General features: G+C 41.1%; 1 protein-coding gene across 1 annotated transcript in view; it reads left to right on the forward strand.

The window, feature by feature from the left end:
* The first annotated feature begins 681 nt into the window (after positions 1 to 681).
* LOC145397870 (transducin beta-like protein 2) overlaps positions 682 to 17,041 on the forward strand; it is a 47,004-nt gene continuing 30,644 nt past the window's right edge. Inside the window, exons 1-2 of the mRNA XM_080270903.1 lie at positions 682 to 820; positions 4,784 to 4,981. Coding sequence (XP_080127029.1) covers positions 682 to 820; positions 4,784 to 4,981 — 337 coding nt within the window. The remainder of the gene's footprint in view (positions 821 to 4,783; positions 4,982 to 17,041) is intronic.

The following is a 17,041-nucleotide window of genomic DNA, read 5'->3' on the forward strand; positions in this document are numbered from 1 at the left end:
TGTGGCTACTGCAGCTCATCCCTGGGTGATGGATGACAGGCCCGGTGTGAAGTGAACAAAGTGATATCTCATGTCTCTTGGACATGAGTAAAAATAACGTGGGTTGTTATAATCAAGTGCTCCTGAAGATCAAAGCTAACAATTTGGAAATGCTGATGATATAAGAATATAATAAAGGGGATGTATAGAACAGCTATTTATGGGCAATACTTTACCTCCCTTTCCTTGGGGGAAGCAGCCTAGGTATATAGATAGATAGATAGATAGACTTTACTACTTCAAACAGGTACGGCAAAGATGGAACTGGAACGTATTTCACAGTTATCTAGTATGTGAAGCTATGACGAAGGACTTAAAAGCAGTTTTAGCTATCACCAATTCATATGCGTCATCTTTGGCTGAATTTCAGTCCAGTAACTGACCCCAGTTATTACAGGTGTAGGGCATGCACTTACTTTATGCTGGATATGAATTCTAGTTGATTCAGAGGCTTATGTTGAATAGAATTAATTTGATAATAATTTTCTCGATAAAATAAAATTAATAAGACCGCAAAGAATACTAGGTAACCAAATTCTAAATTGATTTTTATTTGTGTTATTGTTTTGTCCTGGCGCGTTGTCATGCCGCTCTGGTCATGCGGTGATTGGCCAACACGTGGCCGTGACGTCAGGAAGCACCATGGCGGGATCCGATACACACGCTGCCTACGATCCCACTGTGTTTTTCATTTCTCTTGTTGTTGGAGCTACTGTGATTGTATTGGTATGGCTTATCCGACGCTCTAAAAGTCAGACCAGCGATGTACCAGAGAAAAACAGTAAGTAGTGCAGGAGAACGCAAAGCTTTCCTTGTTATTACAGTGGTGGTGCGGCCGAGTGGTGGACTCTGTCGATTTTCTATGCGATAAAATTCTTTCCTAGTGCTTTCAGTGGATAATTTTGCAGTCATTTGAAGCTTGAATGGCCTACAGTTCGTGTGGTGTTATAGAACTGAACATGTGTGGCTCAGAGTTGGTTTTTCGTGGAACTAGAACGAATAGCGGGAAAGTTGAGCCAGGAACCGGGATTGCACTTCCTGCATTCCAAGTAGAGTCATCGCGGGAAACCCATTTGTGTTCTACTTGTGTATCGCCATGGTGTGTGCTGAGCCGGACGCTTTTACCTTTATCCCGCCGTTTTTGTTGTTGAGAAGAAGCAAGGCAAGTATTAGTGAAGTTAGAGATAGAGTGAGTACAGCGGCGCCTGAAGCAGCAAGCATGTGTGTCAACATAACTGTACCCGGCCTTGACCAGGTCATTCACTCAGAATTAGGCAGTTAAGCCTTTAATGTGTGTGAAAAGGAAAGAAGTGCTTATAGCACCATATTGAACTACAGTGGTTGTTGGACATCAGTTAACCTGGTGGTTGTGTTGGACATTAGTTTATCTATGATGTGTAGGACATTGTTAATTTTGTGAAGTGGAAATGGGTCTTCAGTAGCCTATATTGAACCCTTGTGTTAAGATGGTTGTGTAGGACTTTGATGGTTACATTAGACATCAGTTTTTATCAGTATATAATGTTGATCACAATGATTGTGTTTAATGGAAGGTTAGTTTATCCAGTGTGTGCTGTGGAAATTTAACTAGTGTATTTAGAACGTCATTGCTCTCTGATGGTTGTGGTGAACATACATCTGGAAGTTATTGTAAGTATATAGTTATTTGTATATTTGAAGGAAAATTATCACTAGTTCTTCCACTGTTCCCATTGTTTAACCTGATTACTCAGCTTTTACCTTGTGTTGAATGTAAGTATGAGGACCTGATAGTTTTCTCTCATTGCTTTGCTTTAAGCTTTTCCATTGTGTTGTTTATACTGTATGTGGTGAATTGTATAAAGAGCAATATTTGTTCTTAATACCCAATAGTGCTAAAGTCAGACAGGCTCCATTTTAGACAGCCTTTTTTGGCACAAAATTACCCTCATTAGTGCTGATTTATCTATCTATGTATTGCCAGACGCCTCAGTCTGGCCACAAACAAATCGCCTCCAAGTTGCCCTGTACCCCGCCATTTCACTGCCCTGCTCCCAACTCACACCCCCCTCTCTCATATACCTCTCCACCCCATCCCTCCATCTCATCCTCGGCCTGCCCCTCCCTCTTCCCCCCTCCACCTCTCTCACATACACTCTCTTCGTCAGTCTTTCACCCTCCATCCTCTCCACATGGCCAAACCACCTCAGTGTGTTCCTCATAATGCTTCCTATCACATCCACACCACAACGCTCCTTTATATCCTCATTCGTCAGCCTGTCTCTCCATGTGACTCCACAGGCTCCTCTTAAATAACTCATTTCCACGGCTCTCACTCTTGACTTGTGTCCTTCCAACAACGTCCAAGCTTCACTTCCATACGTTAGAGTTGGTATTACAATACTGTCATGTAGTAACGTTTTCACTTCCATGCTCACTTCCCTGTTTCTTATCACTGCTTTCAAAGAACCAGCAACCTTTCTTCCCTGCTGTACCCTTTCAAGCACTTCACCCTCCAAACCTCCATCCTTACTCATCACACTACCCAAGTACTTAAACGTACTCACATTTTCCAATTCCTCACCATCCAACCTCGCTGTACATTCACTGACTTCACCTCTCTCAAAGACCATCACTTTACTCTTCCTTACATTCACCTTTAGATTCCGTTTCTTACACACTCTCCCAAACTCATCCACCAAGCCTTGCAGCTCCCCTTCGTCCTCACTCAACAACACAGTATCATCTGCAAACAACAGTACAAGGAGTTTCCAAACACTATCCTCTCTCACCAGGGCCACTCCAACATTAATCCATATCCTGATAAATTTTGGACCTTAACTCTCTCTAATCTATCCAAACATAATGTAACATAAAATATCATAACATCCTATTTTATTCTGACCTAACCAGACTTTTTCTAACATATCCCTTATATTTGGCATTGCATGGTGGATCCTTCATACTTGAATATGCACTTCTCTACTCCTTTAGAAAGTCAGTGAATCAGTTTTTTTTAATATTATTATTATAAAGAGGTTGTCCTATATCTCACAGAAGTTTATCCATGAAAAATTAACCTGACTGATGACTATTTGCATTGTGTTGAATGTAAATATAAGGACCTGAAAGTTTAACCTGATTGCTGATCTTAATTTGTGTTAGATCCAAGTGTGAAGACCTGAAAGTTTAACTTGATGGCTGAGCTATTGCCTTGTGTTGACTCTTAGTATAAGGACTTTGTGTATGATAACCTACACGGAAGATAATCACAATTTTTGTTCTTTGTTTTGTTTTGTTTCCAGTTGAGCAGTATTAAGGGGAGAGAGTACGGTAGTGCATCATTTAAAAGGGGGTGATAGATGATAAAATACAGACACATCCCATGATCCCATCCACATCTACCCAAAAGAAAAGAAGGAAACAAAGGCAGTTTTCCTATTTGCTGTTTGGTCTCTGCATTGGCTCCAAATTCATGAGCCCAGAGTTTTGTATTCAGAATTTGATCCTCAAGAGACCTCTTTCCAGCCCAGGCTTGTGAAGATTCCAAGGTAAAGTCTGCTTCTTGTAAGTGAACATGTGAGTTTGTACCTCTTTGGGGGTTTTGTTTTCCTTTTCTTGGAGACAGCCTGTGATATCCTCCCAGAAAGTGGTACCGGTATTCCAGATTACCTACAAAAAGCATGAAATTGCAGTATGTGTAACTTATACTTGGTACAGCATATACCGTACCAGTAGGTATAATCCTTTTATACATTGTGCATTTGAGCAAATTTGGGTGGTGCGATAGATATACCAGTACTAAAAGTTCACTCCTTGAAAAGATTTGAGTACCCATGATCAAATATTGATTGTGTGTACTGTAGTGGTCTTGCTGTTGTGATGCAGGATCTGTCATCATCTTAATGTGAAGTAAATTAAAGGTAAAAAATGAAAATAAAACAATCCTCAGAAATGCAGTTTGAGAATTCACAGTAGCCTACAGGTGGTGTGTACACCCACTTGCTGCCATTTGACAAATTACCATATGTCTAGCAGTGACAAGTGAGGAAGCACTTTGTATGTAGGTTACTGGTATGTTTTGAGCATTACTGTGTGGCTGAATAGCATGAAAAACCATGTACAAATATGATTTTTAAAAGTCTTCATACACACATTGTGGTTTAGTTTCACTGCATCTCGCTTTCCAGCATTTATATTCTTAATGTGAAGGTTATGAAGAAATTTGGTGTGTGTAACCATTTATGATAGATGATAATACAGTAGTTTCATTTATAGTGTTAACACCTCTTAGCCCCTTCACTCTCACCTAGTTTTCTATTTTATTTTTTGTGAAGCCTGTGTAATCAGTCTATGAGAAATTTCATACATATGGGGGAAAGGAAGGCAGTGTCTAATCTCTCCAGTTTTGAAGTCTCGTAAGCTGAATACAGTTGTCTGTAAAAAACAAGAATAAAGTGGAAGAATATGGATCCTGATAGGGGTGTACTGTGCTCTGATAAGGAAGAGGATGGTGCATACTAACAAATTTGAAATGGTTTGGTGTCTGTTCCAATGTAAATCTGGTTACGGTATCTGTGCATACTTGTAGATGGTAAGTACTGTACTGTACTGTGGTGGTGGTGTTAACCTTTTCAGTCTGCTGATGTATTCTTTTGTTTCATTCTTGATACCATAGATGATTTTACTCAGTTATGGTGAAGCTGCAGTGTCCCATTTCTGCTACTTGATTGCACATCATTAATTGCAACCTTTTCTTAAACAGCTCAGAAGAAGCGAACAGCAAGCTCCAAACAGAGTAGCCAAAAGCCCCCCAAAAAGAAACAAGCACCTTGGCAGAAACCTGGTCCTGCAGTACAGTTTTCACACCCTGAACTTCTCACCACCTTGAAGGGACACTCCGGAGTATTGACTGGTGGGGCGTTCTCATCTAATGGGAAGTACTTCATATCCACAGCTGATGGTGAGTTGGAAATTTGTGCTGTATGGTAAGCTCTCACTGTAAGTCAGGAATGTGCCAAAATGTTACAAGTTTATTCATACAGATGGTACCGTACGTTATGGTTCATTTGGGAAACTGGCAGATCAGCTTAAAATATAAGTATGAGCAATTTTTCTGTAGTTTATTGTGGACTCTGCTGCAAAAGAGAATTCGAAAAAGGCAACATATATCAAGGATTTAAGATTTTGTAGCGGTTACTTATATACTGTACTGGTAGGTTTATCAGAAGCAGAAAAATACCACATGTAATATCCACTTATTTTGTGCTTAGCTACTTAAGATAAAGTTATTGTATTGAATAGAAACTTATGACCAATAATAAAAAATAAAAAAATCATTTTGGTTTAACTTATAATTAAGAACTATGTGATACTAATGACTTAATTATAAGCTTATGCTGTAGAATCTCACAGCAACCAAAGGGTTAAGTTGCATTACAATTAGTTCTCATTATCACCATTACATTTGTGTAGTGCTGTTAAATCCATAATGAATTATTATCTTATTTTTTCTTTTTATGTACAATGCTGGTTAGTTAGTTTCATCCAGTTTTCAGCACCAGTTGTTTGGGGAAAAAAAAAAAAAGTTGATACAGTGTATTGGTAAACATACCTGACTTATAATGATGACTGCCTGTAGTAACTAAACTTCAGTTTTTTCATTATTAGATTTTTTTTTTTTTTTTTTTAAATCTTGGTATTCCTAGATTTTGTGTAGGTTACATATTGGTCATATATATATATGCCTGGTATGTGTTGTAAAAGCTTGGAGTTGCATGCTGGTTTCTGATCTTTTATGACTGCAGTTGGACTCTCTTCACTAGCTGCCCTAGAATTTTCCAGTTTTATAGTTGCCCTCACTGCTTTTCAGTACCAGTATTAATTATGTAGTATATGTTTTGCAGTGAATTGATATACCCGGGCATGTATTTTGGAGTTATTATATTTTAATACCCAATATTTATCAATGTTACTGTTGTTATTGACTATCGGATACATTTATGTAACGCTACAGAATGTGGTGAATGTTTTTGGCGTATCAGAGAGCCAGAATTCTGGGGGCTTGAATGATGAGTGAATGGAAGCGTGGCCCATTGGATTGGGCAAACTTATGCTGTCTGGACGTATTACTCCTCGCCCTGCCCTAGGGTGGGAAAGGAGGTCCAGATGATAATGATGATGACCATTATTATTAATTAATATATTCCTTCATTCTTTTCTCCTCCTCCTGCCTATGGGTGACTGTACACTGAGTGACAAGCCAAATGGTTTCCTGTACACCAGGAACCCATTTACTATGCTGGGTGGTACCCATATAACCAAATTGTGGCACCTGGTGGTTTAGTAATTACAGCACTCCGATTGGATTGAGCCGGTGCAGGTTTATATCTAAGGGGTGGTTGGGGTTTATTGCTCTCGTAATGCCACTCAAGGGTGAGTGAGGCTAGTCACTCTCATCTTAATGTCAAGACCAACTTGCCTAGCCCCAGGCTTTACGCTCCCCATGGGGCAACATTGGATTGAGTGATGGATGGATGGATTATTTATTTTATCATTATTGTTATTATTATTAGTTGTAGGTGGTGACGACCATCATCCACTCACTTGATGTAGTGCTGTCTACTTCTTCCTTAACCTTTATCATTCTTTTTCTGTGCCTGCCCTCCTCTCTTCCTGTTTCTCCCAATTTCCTGTCACTACTTATTGCTTTTCTTTCCGTTACAGGTGACTTTACATTGAGTGACAAGCCAAATGGTTGCCTGTAAGCCAAGAAACCATTTAAACGCTGGGTGGTAACCATATAACCGAACCATATGTGCTTCCTATGTGTCATGTGGGTTGGTGGAGGGTTAGTGCCCCTCCCTGTAAAACAAATAACTCAGAGTCAAATGGCCACCCTGTACGGGATTATGGCGTCTGGCAATAGATACCGGTAGTTATTATTATTATTATTATTAGTGGGTAAATACGGCACTCCAATCGGATTGAGCCAGTGAAGGTTATATCCAAGGGGTGGTTGGTGTTTATTGCTCACGTAATGCCATGTACTTAGGGAAGATTGAGGCTGGTCACTCTCATCTTAAATGTCAGGACCAAGTTGCCTAGCCACGGGCTCCTACGCTCCTCATGGGGCAACTTAGGATTGGATAATGATGAAGATGATGATTATTATTATTATTATTATTAGATGTGGTAGGTGGTGGCGACCATCATCCACTCACTTGATGTAGTGCTGCCTACTTTTTCCTTAGCCTTTATCATTCTTTTTCTGTGCCTGCCCTCCTCTCTTCCTATTTCTCCCATCTTTCCTGTCACTACTTATTGCTTTTCTTTCCATTACAGGTGGCTTTACATTGAGTGACAAGCCAAATGGTTTCCTGTAAGCCATGAAACCATTTACAGCACTGGGTGGTAACCATATAACCAAACCACACGTGCTTCCTACGTGTCAAGTGGGTTGGTGGAGGGTTAGCGCCCCTCCCTGTAAAACAAATAACTCAGAGTCAAATGGCCACCCCTTAAGGGATTATGGCATCTGGCAATAGATAGATAGATAGATTATTATTATCATCATCATTCATCTATCTGTCTATCCATTGCCAGACACCTTGATCCTGCAAGGGGTGGTCACAAACAAGTTGCCTGTACCCTGCCATTTCACTGTCCAGCTCCCATCTCACCCCTTCCTCTCATATACCCTTCCACTCCATCCCCTCATCTCATCCTTGGCCTCCCCCTCCCTCTCCCCCCTTCCACCTCACTCACGTACTCTCTCCTTAGTCTCTCGTACTTTATCCTTTCCACATGGCTGAGCCACTTCAGTGTATTTCTCCCAACGCTTTCTGTCACATCGACATCAACACCACAACTCTTCTTCACTTCCACATTTGTTAATCTATCTCTCCATGTAACTCCACATGCTTCTCTCAAATAATTCATTTCCACTGCTCTCACTCAACTTGTGTCTTTCCAACAAGGTTCAAGTTTCACTTCCATGCATTAGAGTTGGAACCACAATACTGTCATGCAGCGACTTTTTTACTTCCATTCTTGCTTCCCTGTTTCTTATCACTGCTTTCAAGGAACCAGCAACCTTTCTTCCTTGTTGAATGCTTTCAAGTACTTCACCTTCCAAACTTCCATTCTTACCCTTTACACTACCCAAGTACTTGAATGCACTCACATTTTCCATTTCCTCATCATCCAACCTCACTGTACATCCAGTGACTTCATTTCTCTCAAAGACCATAACTTTACTCTTCCGTACATTCACCTTTGGATTCCATTTCTTACATACACTTCCAAACTCATTCACCAAGCCTTGCAGTTCCCCTTCATCATCACAACAATACAGTATCATCTGCAAACAACAGTACAGGGAGTTTCCAAATGCTGCCCTCACTCTTAAGGGATGCTCCAACATCCACTGCCCTACCTTGTACTGGCCCTACCTTGTACTGTATCTCTTTTATAACCCCATCTATATACAGATTGAACACCCATTGAGACATGACATCCCTGTTTCAATCCAACATTCAGGTAGAAAAATTCACTCAGTTCACTATCCACATGCACTGCAGCCTTAGTCCCCTTATACATACTCATCACGACATTCAACAGCTTCCCTTTCACTCCGTATATTCTTAATTTCCACATTCCTTATCTGTCCACCCTGTCATGTGCTTTCTCCAAATCCATGAATGCTGCTTACAGCTTCTTTCCCTTCTCTATAAACTTTTCCAATAAAGATGTAAGAATGAATATCTGATCTACACAACCTCTTCTTTCTTAAAACCTCCCTGTTCTTCACCAACTAATTCCTCTGTTATTTCTTCAAATATGTCTAAAAGTATTCTGCCATACACTTTACCTGTTATACTAAGAAGACAAATGTGTATGATAGCCACACACTTCTTTTTCCCCATTTCCTTTGTACTGGGGAATAATTATACTTGACTTCCAATTCTCCTGGACTCTACTTTCCTCCCAGGCCAATCTGCACATCTTCCACATCCATTCTACTACTATCTCTCCCCATGCTTCAGCATTTCACCACACACTCCATCAATTCCTGGGGTTTTCCCCATTTTGACTTTCTTCATTGCCTGCACTACTTCCATCCTACTGATTTCCTCTCTTCTCGCTTCCCTCTGTCTCCTAGCCATTCCCCAGCCACTTATTTCATTCTATATGTTTAACAGTTTCTGAAGGTCGTATTTCCATCTGCTCACTTTTTCTCCCTTATGATCATCATCTTCGAGAGAAATGAAGTTACTGAATGTACAATGAGGTTGGATGTGAAGGAAATGGAAAATGTGAGTGCGTTTAAGTACTTGGGTAGTATGATGAGTAAGGATGGAAGGTTAGAGGATCTATCTATCTATCTATAGCCCGACGCCCTAATCCCGCAAAGGGTGGCCACAGACAAAACGCCTCCAAGTCACTCTGTCACCCACCATTTGACTCCCCTCCCCCCAACTCACCCCCCCCTCCCTCATATACCTCTCAACTCCATCCCTCCACCTCATCCTCGGTCTACCCCTCCCTCTCTCTCCCTCCACCTCACCTACATACACCCTCTTAGTCAGTCTTTCATTCTCCATCCTCTCCACATGTCCGAACCACCTCAGTGTATTTCTCCTAATCTTTTCAACCACATCCACATCTACCCCACAACGTTCCTTCACTTCTTCATTCGTCAACCTGTCCCTCCATGTCACTCCACATGCTCCTCTCAAGTAACTCATTTCCACTGCTCTCACTCTTGACTTGTTCCCCTCTTGCAAGGTCCACGCCTCGCTTCCATACGTCAGGGTAGGGATCACAATACCATCATTCAGTGACTTCTTAACTTCCATACTCACCTCCCTATTTCTCATCACTGCTTTCAGTGTGCCAACAACCTTCCTTCCCTGCTGTACCCTTTCACGTACTTCATCCCCCAAAGTTCCATCCTTACTCATCACACTACCCAAGTACTTGAATGCACTCACATTCTCCATATCCTCACTATAAAAGGGTACAACAAGGAAGAATGGTTGCAGGTTCTTTGAAAGTGATAAGAAACAGGGAAGTGAGCATAGAAGTGAAAAAGTTACTGCATGACATTATTGTGATACAACTTATGGAAATGAAGCTTGGACCTTGTTGGAGGGACACAAGTCAAGAGTGAGAGCAGTGGAAATGAGTTATTTGAGAGGAGCATGTGGAGTCACATGGAGAGACAGACTGACAAATGAGGAGGTGAAGGAGCATTGTGGTGTGGATGTCGATGGAACAGGAAGTGTTAGGAGAAATACATTGAGGTGGCTTGGCTATGTCTAGAGGATGGAGAGCGAGAGACTGACGAGGAGAATGTATGTGAGTGAGGTGGAGGGGGAGGCCAAGGATGAGATAGAGGGGTGGAGTGGAGAGGTTTGAGAGAGGGGTGTGAGCTGGGAGCAGGGCAGTGAAATGGTGGGTGACAGGGTGACATGGAGATGATTTGTTTGTGGCCACCCCTTACTTGATTAAGGTGTCTGGCAGTAGATAGATCCTCATGGTCATCGTCGTCATCATCATCATCTGGACCTCCTTCCCCACCCAAGGGCAGGGTGAGGAGTAGCAACATCCAGACAGCCCAAGTTTGCCAAATCCAATGGGCCACACTTCCAATCACTTATCCAAGCCTCTGAAATCCTGGCTGTGTCTGATACACCAAAAACATTCACCACATTCTGCAGCTTCACCTAAATGTATCTGATAGAGTCAATCCGGATGCTGTCATGTTAAAAAGGGGTGCCAAATCCCTGATCATGCACTTCTTTTCAGAACATTCATCCTCCAGCTCAATCTCTTGTCAGTCCCCTAGCCTCACCGACGTCCATACCTCTTTTCCTCACATGCTTATCCACCACACATCCCTCCACCTTCTCCTTGGTCTACCTCGCCTTCTCCCTCATTCAGATTCACTCAGATATACCTTTTTCACCACTATTGTTATCCATTCTCTCCACTTAACCATACTGTCTCAGTACACTCTTTTCTATTCTGGTGTCCCCAGACTTCCTTACTCCACATCATTCACGAATCACATTGTTTCGAATCCTATCCACTTTCTGTACTCCACGTACATTCCTCAGCACCGTACTTTATTGCAGTATGTTTGATCCATCGGTCCGTCATCCAATCCTCCCTTGCCCCATGATACTTACAGTATGTTTTGCTCCACTATTATTATTACTTCATTGACAAAGATTATCAACAATGAGGTGTGCCATTGACTGTTTAGGATTCTTGATATATGCTTAGCAGAGTAATGTTAGCTTTATCTTACTTATCAGCTTGAGCACTGTGCTGCACCCAACTAGTTGCTTGTAATGCCTGAAGCTGAATGATAGCCTAAGAGCAGGGTAAATACAGTGCACTCTGCTTAATGAAACTTTAGCTACAGTATTGACTAATCTTGTAATTCTGCAGTTGAAGAGAATTTCATTTTATCCTTTTTCTTCATTAAGCAGAGTTCACTATATTTTCCCACAGTTGTGAGTGGCAGACGCTTTGACCCGGGTGGAAGGCGGTATATGGAAGTGAACAGTAAAGAGTCTAGTTTCGCACTGGAGCCGAGGTTGGAGGTCTTGTACGGCTGTGGGGATGATAACAGCAGTAGCAGCTTTGAGGAAATAGACACTTCTTCGGTGAGCAGCAGCAGCAGCAGCAACACTGCAACCAGTACTACCCTCTCAGATGCTGAGGACTCTTGTAGTACATTCAAAATGTCCCGTAGGCAGCGTAAGAACAAGAACAAGAAGGGTAGAGTATTACAAGGAAACATGTCCTTCAGCCAGAGTGGATTGATATGTGAAAGTACCACAGAGTTGTTTAATACACTCGGGAAGACTGAAAAGCAGCTGTATGACCTTCTTCTACTGATTTGTTGTGGAGTAGAAGACAGAGTACTGAATGGATATCCTTATGTGACCAACCGTGGCGTCTTTATTTTTAAAGCCTCAGGATACACAACTTTGGCTGGAGTGTTGAGTGGTGGGTTTCACCTAGTTGATGCTGAGAAGAATAAAGTTCAGGCCCATATGCAGAAGATCATGGACATTGAAGATGGCCATTCGGATTATTCAGAGCCTGAGTCCCTAGATGATTTAACTAGCAGCGACTGTGATCATGATGATAATCAAGATGCCTCATCAGGCATAAGTTCTGACAGCAAAGATAGTGATGATTATAAAGACAGTAGTTGTGATCTAATAATTAATCTTGGTTTGAGTGGCATGCCAAATGATGTTGATCACAATTTCCAGTTGATTGAAAAGTGCAAGAGATGTAAACAAAATTTTAATGTTAATGATAATGGAAGCAGACAGTGTGAATATCATCCTAAGAAAGTAATGATGAGGAAGGATGGACAATTGCGTTACCAGTGTTGCAACAAGCTGAAAGGTGTGCAGGGGTGTACGGAGGTCAGCATGCATGTTTACCATAATCTTAAATCTGGGCTCAATGGCCCGCTGAGTGGATATATGGCCACAACAGGCAACAGAGGAGGAATAATTGGTGTAGACTGTGAAATGGTGTTCACTAGTGAAGGGTTTGAATTGGCAAGGGTTACTCTAGTAAGCATAATGGGGAGAGTGTTGCTTGATTTGTATGTTAGACCCAGGGGGAAAGTATTTGATTATAATACCCAGTTCTCGGGAATCACTGCCTCACACATGAATCAGGCAGTATGCTTTAGCAAAGCAAGGGAGAAGGTTCTGGGTATAGTTACAGCTTCAACTATTCTTATCGGTCATAGCCTAGAAGGGGACTTGGCTGCAATGAAGATTGTCCACAGAAATATAGTGGATACTTCTTTACTTTTTAAGGCACCACAAAGTTCTCAGCCTTTAAAACAGTCTCTGAAAAGTTTAGCCAAGAAATTTTTGTGTAGAGACATACAGAAAAGTGGAAAAAAGGGGCATGACAGTATTGAGGATGCCACAGCAGTGTTAGATTTAGTATTAAACCATTTCATTGAATCTCATAAAGTTAATAAGGTTGCACCATTACCACTTGCACTTCAGAATGTAATGTAATAAACCCTTTGATTCTGAGTGATGTCCTTTTTGTAATTTATACTTTCTGCTACCAGATGATTTTATTCAACCTAAGAATGTGGTCTTGTATTGAAGGGATATATTGAGGGTCTATCAAACTTTTCTAGTTCAGAAAGCCACAGATCAAGTAAAATTGTTAGGGCATAATAAGAATAAGAATGTGTTTCCAGACTGAAAGGGCAACCCATTTGATGTGATTTATTTATTGTTTGCTAACTTAAGACAATAGTGTCAAGTTTTTGAGAGAGCATTTGTAGTGATGGAGTTCCAAACAGGCTCCATTATTCCCTTCATATTGATTTCACTCCCTAATCTGAGTAAAGTCATCTGAAGATAGCAGGAACAAACTTAAAAAAAAAAAAAAATGAAAATCACTTGCTTGAAGAGGTTAGAACATAGCAGCTGCTTCTCTTGTCATAGAACGAACAAATGAAAGCGAAACTGAAGTTCTGTGTTTTCTCTGGGAACTGTGTGAATGACTCTTTCAAATGTTGTGCCTTAGGCATTTTATACTTTACCAGCTTCTTGCTTATGGCATGATGATTGGTTGGGTTTGTTCAGAGCGTTTTAGCAGATTTCTAGTGACCTTGGTGTATTAGCTAATACCACCTGTAGTGAATTTTCATGGGGTGTGAATGTGGTAGCCACTTCACTGATGACCCCCCCCCCCCTTCTCACTACCTTTTGACGATTTTAACTTTGGAAGCTCTTGTGTAGCAGGGGTTATTGAATGGTGTGTCTGAATGAAAGACTGACTAAGAGGGTGTATGTAGGTGAGGTGGAGGGAGAGAGAGGGAGGGGTAGACTGAGGATGAGGTGGAGGGATGGAGTTGAGAGGTATATGAGGGAGGGGGGGGTGAGTTAGGGGGAGGGTAGTCAAATGGTGGGTGACAGAGTGACTTGGAGGCGTTTTGTCTGTGGCCACCATTTGCGGGATTAGGGCGTCGGGCTATAGATAGATAGATAGATAGTATCTTACCTCAAGTTTGGAAAGTTTCACCCAAGCTGAATAAAATCATCAGGAAAAAGCAAAGGTAAAGTAGAAAGTATATCAAGGGAGTGAAGAGGTTGAGGTAAATATGATAATTAAGCTAAAGCAATGCAAGCTTTTATTATGATTTAACCAAAGTGCAGAGTGCATGAGAGTGAGTGGTAATTAAGTCTGAAGTGTGTGTACATAGTATATGTGTAAAGTTATTTATGTTCTAGCTTTAGGATTTTTATATGGCAGCTTTTCATAAGGTTAAGTTTCATTGTTATATATTTTTTTTTTCCTCGGTTGTGAGTAGTCTTTCATAGTCTGTAGTCTGCTACAGTATTTCATTCTACTGAAAACGTCTTGTATGCATGCTGATGTTCCTGCTATTTTTGTATATTTCTTGTGATAAACTTCATTCCAGTTTGGCTAACTGTCACCTTTAACTGCCAAGTTGTTTTAACACTTTATGAATATAATGACATTGATGTATGGTATGTGTTAATGTTACCATATAATTTGCATTTTAAATACATTGTTTTCTTAGTAACTTCTTCAGTCTATGGATGTAATCTTTATTTTTTCTTGCTACCTACAGGGTCTTTTTATTCAGCCTAGGAGGGTCTTTGAACTAGAGGAGTTAGATACAGAGCTCTGTTTATGCTATCACTACCGGGGAACTCACCTAAGCTGGCAAAAATTATATGATGGTAACAAGAACAAAATATCTAATACATTGCCCTAGTGGAGGAGTTTAAAATGCAGCCAACTGTAAGTGATGATGCAGATCACGTGTTTTCTGGAGGAGAATTAGTGAACAGTATTTCTGCAGTATTTTGTGGTAAAGTATGATGTATAGTATGGTGTGTCTGCCTCCAGTTGCTTTTATACAGGTCCTTTTGGTACAGAACTCAAGATGTAAACTGACCTTTTTTATTGGTACCCATGGGGTTTTTCACTCCGGAAGGTATAACTTTTATAGTCATTTGCAAAATAAATAGTATTAAGTAGTACTGAACTTTTTATTATTTACGGTGTTTTGCAGTATGTTGAGCTCAATAAATATTGAAATGAGTGTGCCTAATGGTTGGGACAAGTCCAGTCGCTGTTGCCTTCCGTATAATGTATCATCACAACGCACTCACATGCATGACAGGACAGGACAAATATGCCACATCCAGTGGAGTTCAGTTTGGTAGGAATAGTTTGTTGTTGTCATAGTCGATTAAGTCACGCCCAGTCGAGTCTAAATTTGTAGTTGTAACTGAGTGGAATAGTTCGTTGTTATGGTCAATTAACTTGCATCCAGTTGAGTCCAAATTGGTAGGTATCCACTCACTCGATATAGGGCTGTTCGGTGTCTGCCCTTTCCTTTCTTTCCATCCTTCCTCTTCTTTCTTTCCTTCATTCTTTCTTCGTGCATCTGTCTACGTGTGATTACACTGTGTGACAAGCTAAATGGTTTCCTGTACACCAGGAAACCATTTACTACTCGGTAGTAACCATATAACCAAAATATCGCGCCTGGTAGTTTAGTGGGTAATTAAGGTGGTCTAATAGGATTGAGCCTGTACAGGTTTATATCCAAGGGATGGGTTGGGTTTATTGCTCATGTAATGCCACTCAGGGGTGAGCGAGTCTGGTCACTCATCTTAAGTATCAGGACCAACGTGCCTAGCCCCGGGCTCCTACGCACCTCATGTGGCAAAAGCGGATTAGATGATGGATGGATAGATGGATAATTGGTTTTTGTTACTGTCGATTTTAATCTACACACACACCTTGTTTAAAGTAATTATTTAAATTTTTAAAATTAAAAAAACATTATAGAAATAAGGTGCCAGTGTGTAACACCACACAATCCCTTCAATTCTGTTACCAAGAAAAATAGCTGAAATATGAACAAAGGATGTATTAATACAATACAGTGCACTTACTAGTTTTGCGAATTAATATTTTCGTGAATTTCAGTTTCGCGACGCAAAGGAATTTTCTTCTGCAAGAGTCGCGGTTTTACAGTTTCGCGAGCCCCTGCGGCAAATGATCACACGAATACGCATCTCCTCAGTCACTTTCGTGGCCACCGCCGCCATGTTTGTGACGTCATATCCCGCGACGCTTGTGTTGTTCTCGCTCACAGGATTTGAGTCTAGTTCGCGTGGTGTATAACGTGTTTCGCGGTCACATAATGAGTGACTGCAGCGCTGAGGATTCAAGGAAGGGCAAGGGTACCCGGGAGTTCCGTAAAGGTGTTAGTAAGAAGAAATATTCTTTAGAAGATAAGCGTGATATACTAGCCATGTTGGACAGTGGTGCTAGAATATGTGATATTATGAAGCGTTTTAACTGCCCAGAATCAAGAGTGCGTTCAATTAAGAAGAACCGTGATGCAGTGAGTGCTAGTGTGAGTATATTTTCCCGTTTCTCGACTGGACATGCATTTAGTTTAGCCTCCGAAAGAAACAGACTGCTTCTTGTTACTGAACATTATCTGAGGGAGTGGGTGGCCAGGAGAAAAAGTAAGCAAGGTAGCATCTCTGGGCCTGAGTTGAGGAACCAGGCACGTCTCTTTTACCAGGCTGTTGCACGAAGATACCGTATTGATAATCCACCTTCCTTCCGTGCTTCCATAGGTTGGGTCTACGCTTTCAGAAGACGTTGCAAGGTGAAATTTTCATTGTATAAGGGTGAAACTGGCTCTGCCGATGCTGAAGCGACAAAAAGTTTGCCAGCAGTCATGCAAAACAATGTTGCACGAGGTGGTTACACCATGGATCAAGTGTTTAACCGCAATGAAACAGGTTCTCTGGGGAAGAGAACCCCGTAAATGACATACATTTCCACACAGGGGAAACAAGTCAAGAGTGTGAAAACATTGAAAGACCGTGTGACAACATTGTTTACCTGCAACACAACTGATGATTGCATGATGAAGCCCTTAGTGTGCACAGAGCAG

This window comes from Coenobita brevimanus, chromosome 43 (genome assembly GCF_032717465.1).
Source record: "Coenobita brevimanus isolate Jiangsu-jjx chromosome 43, ASM3271746v2, whole genome shotgun sequence".
Classification (NCBI taxonomy): Eukaryota; Metazoa; Arthropoda; class Malacostraca; order Decapoda; family Coenobitidae; genus Coenobita; species Coenobita brevimanus.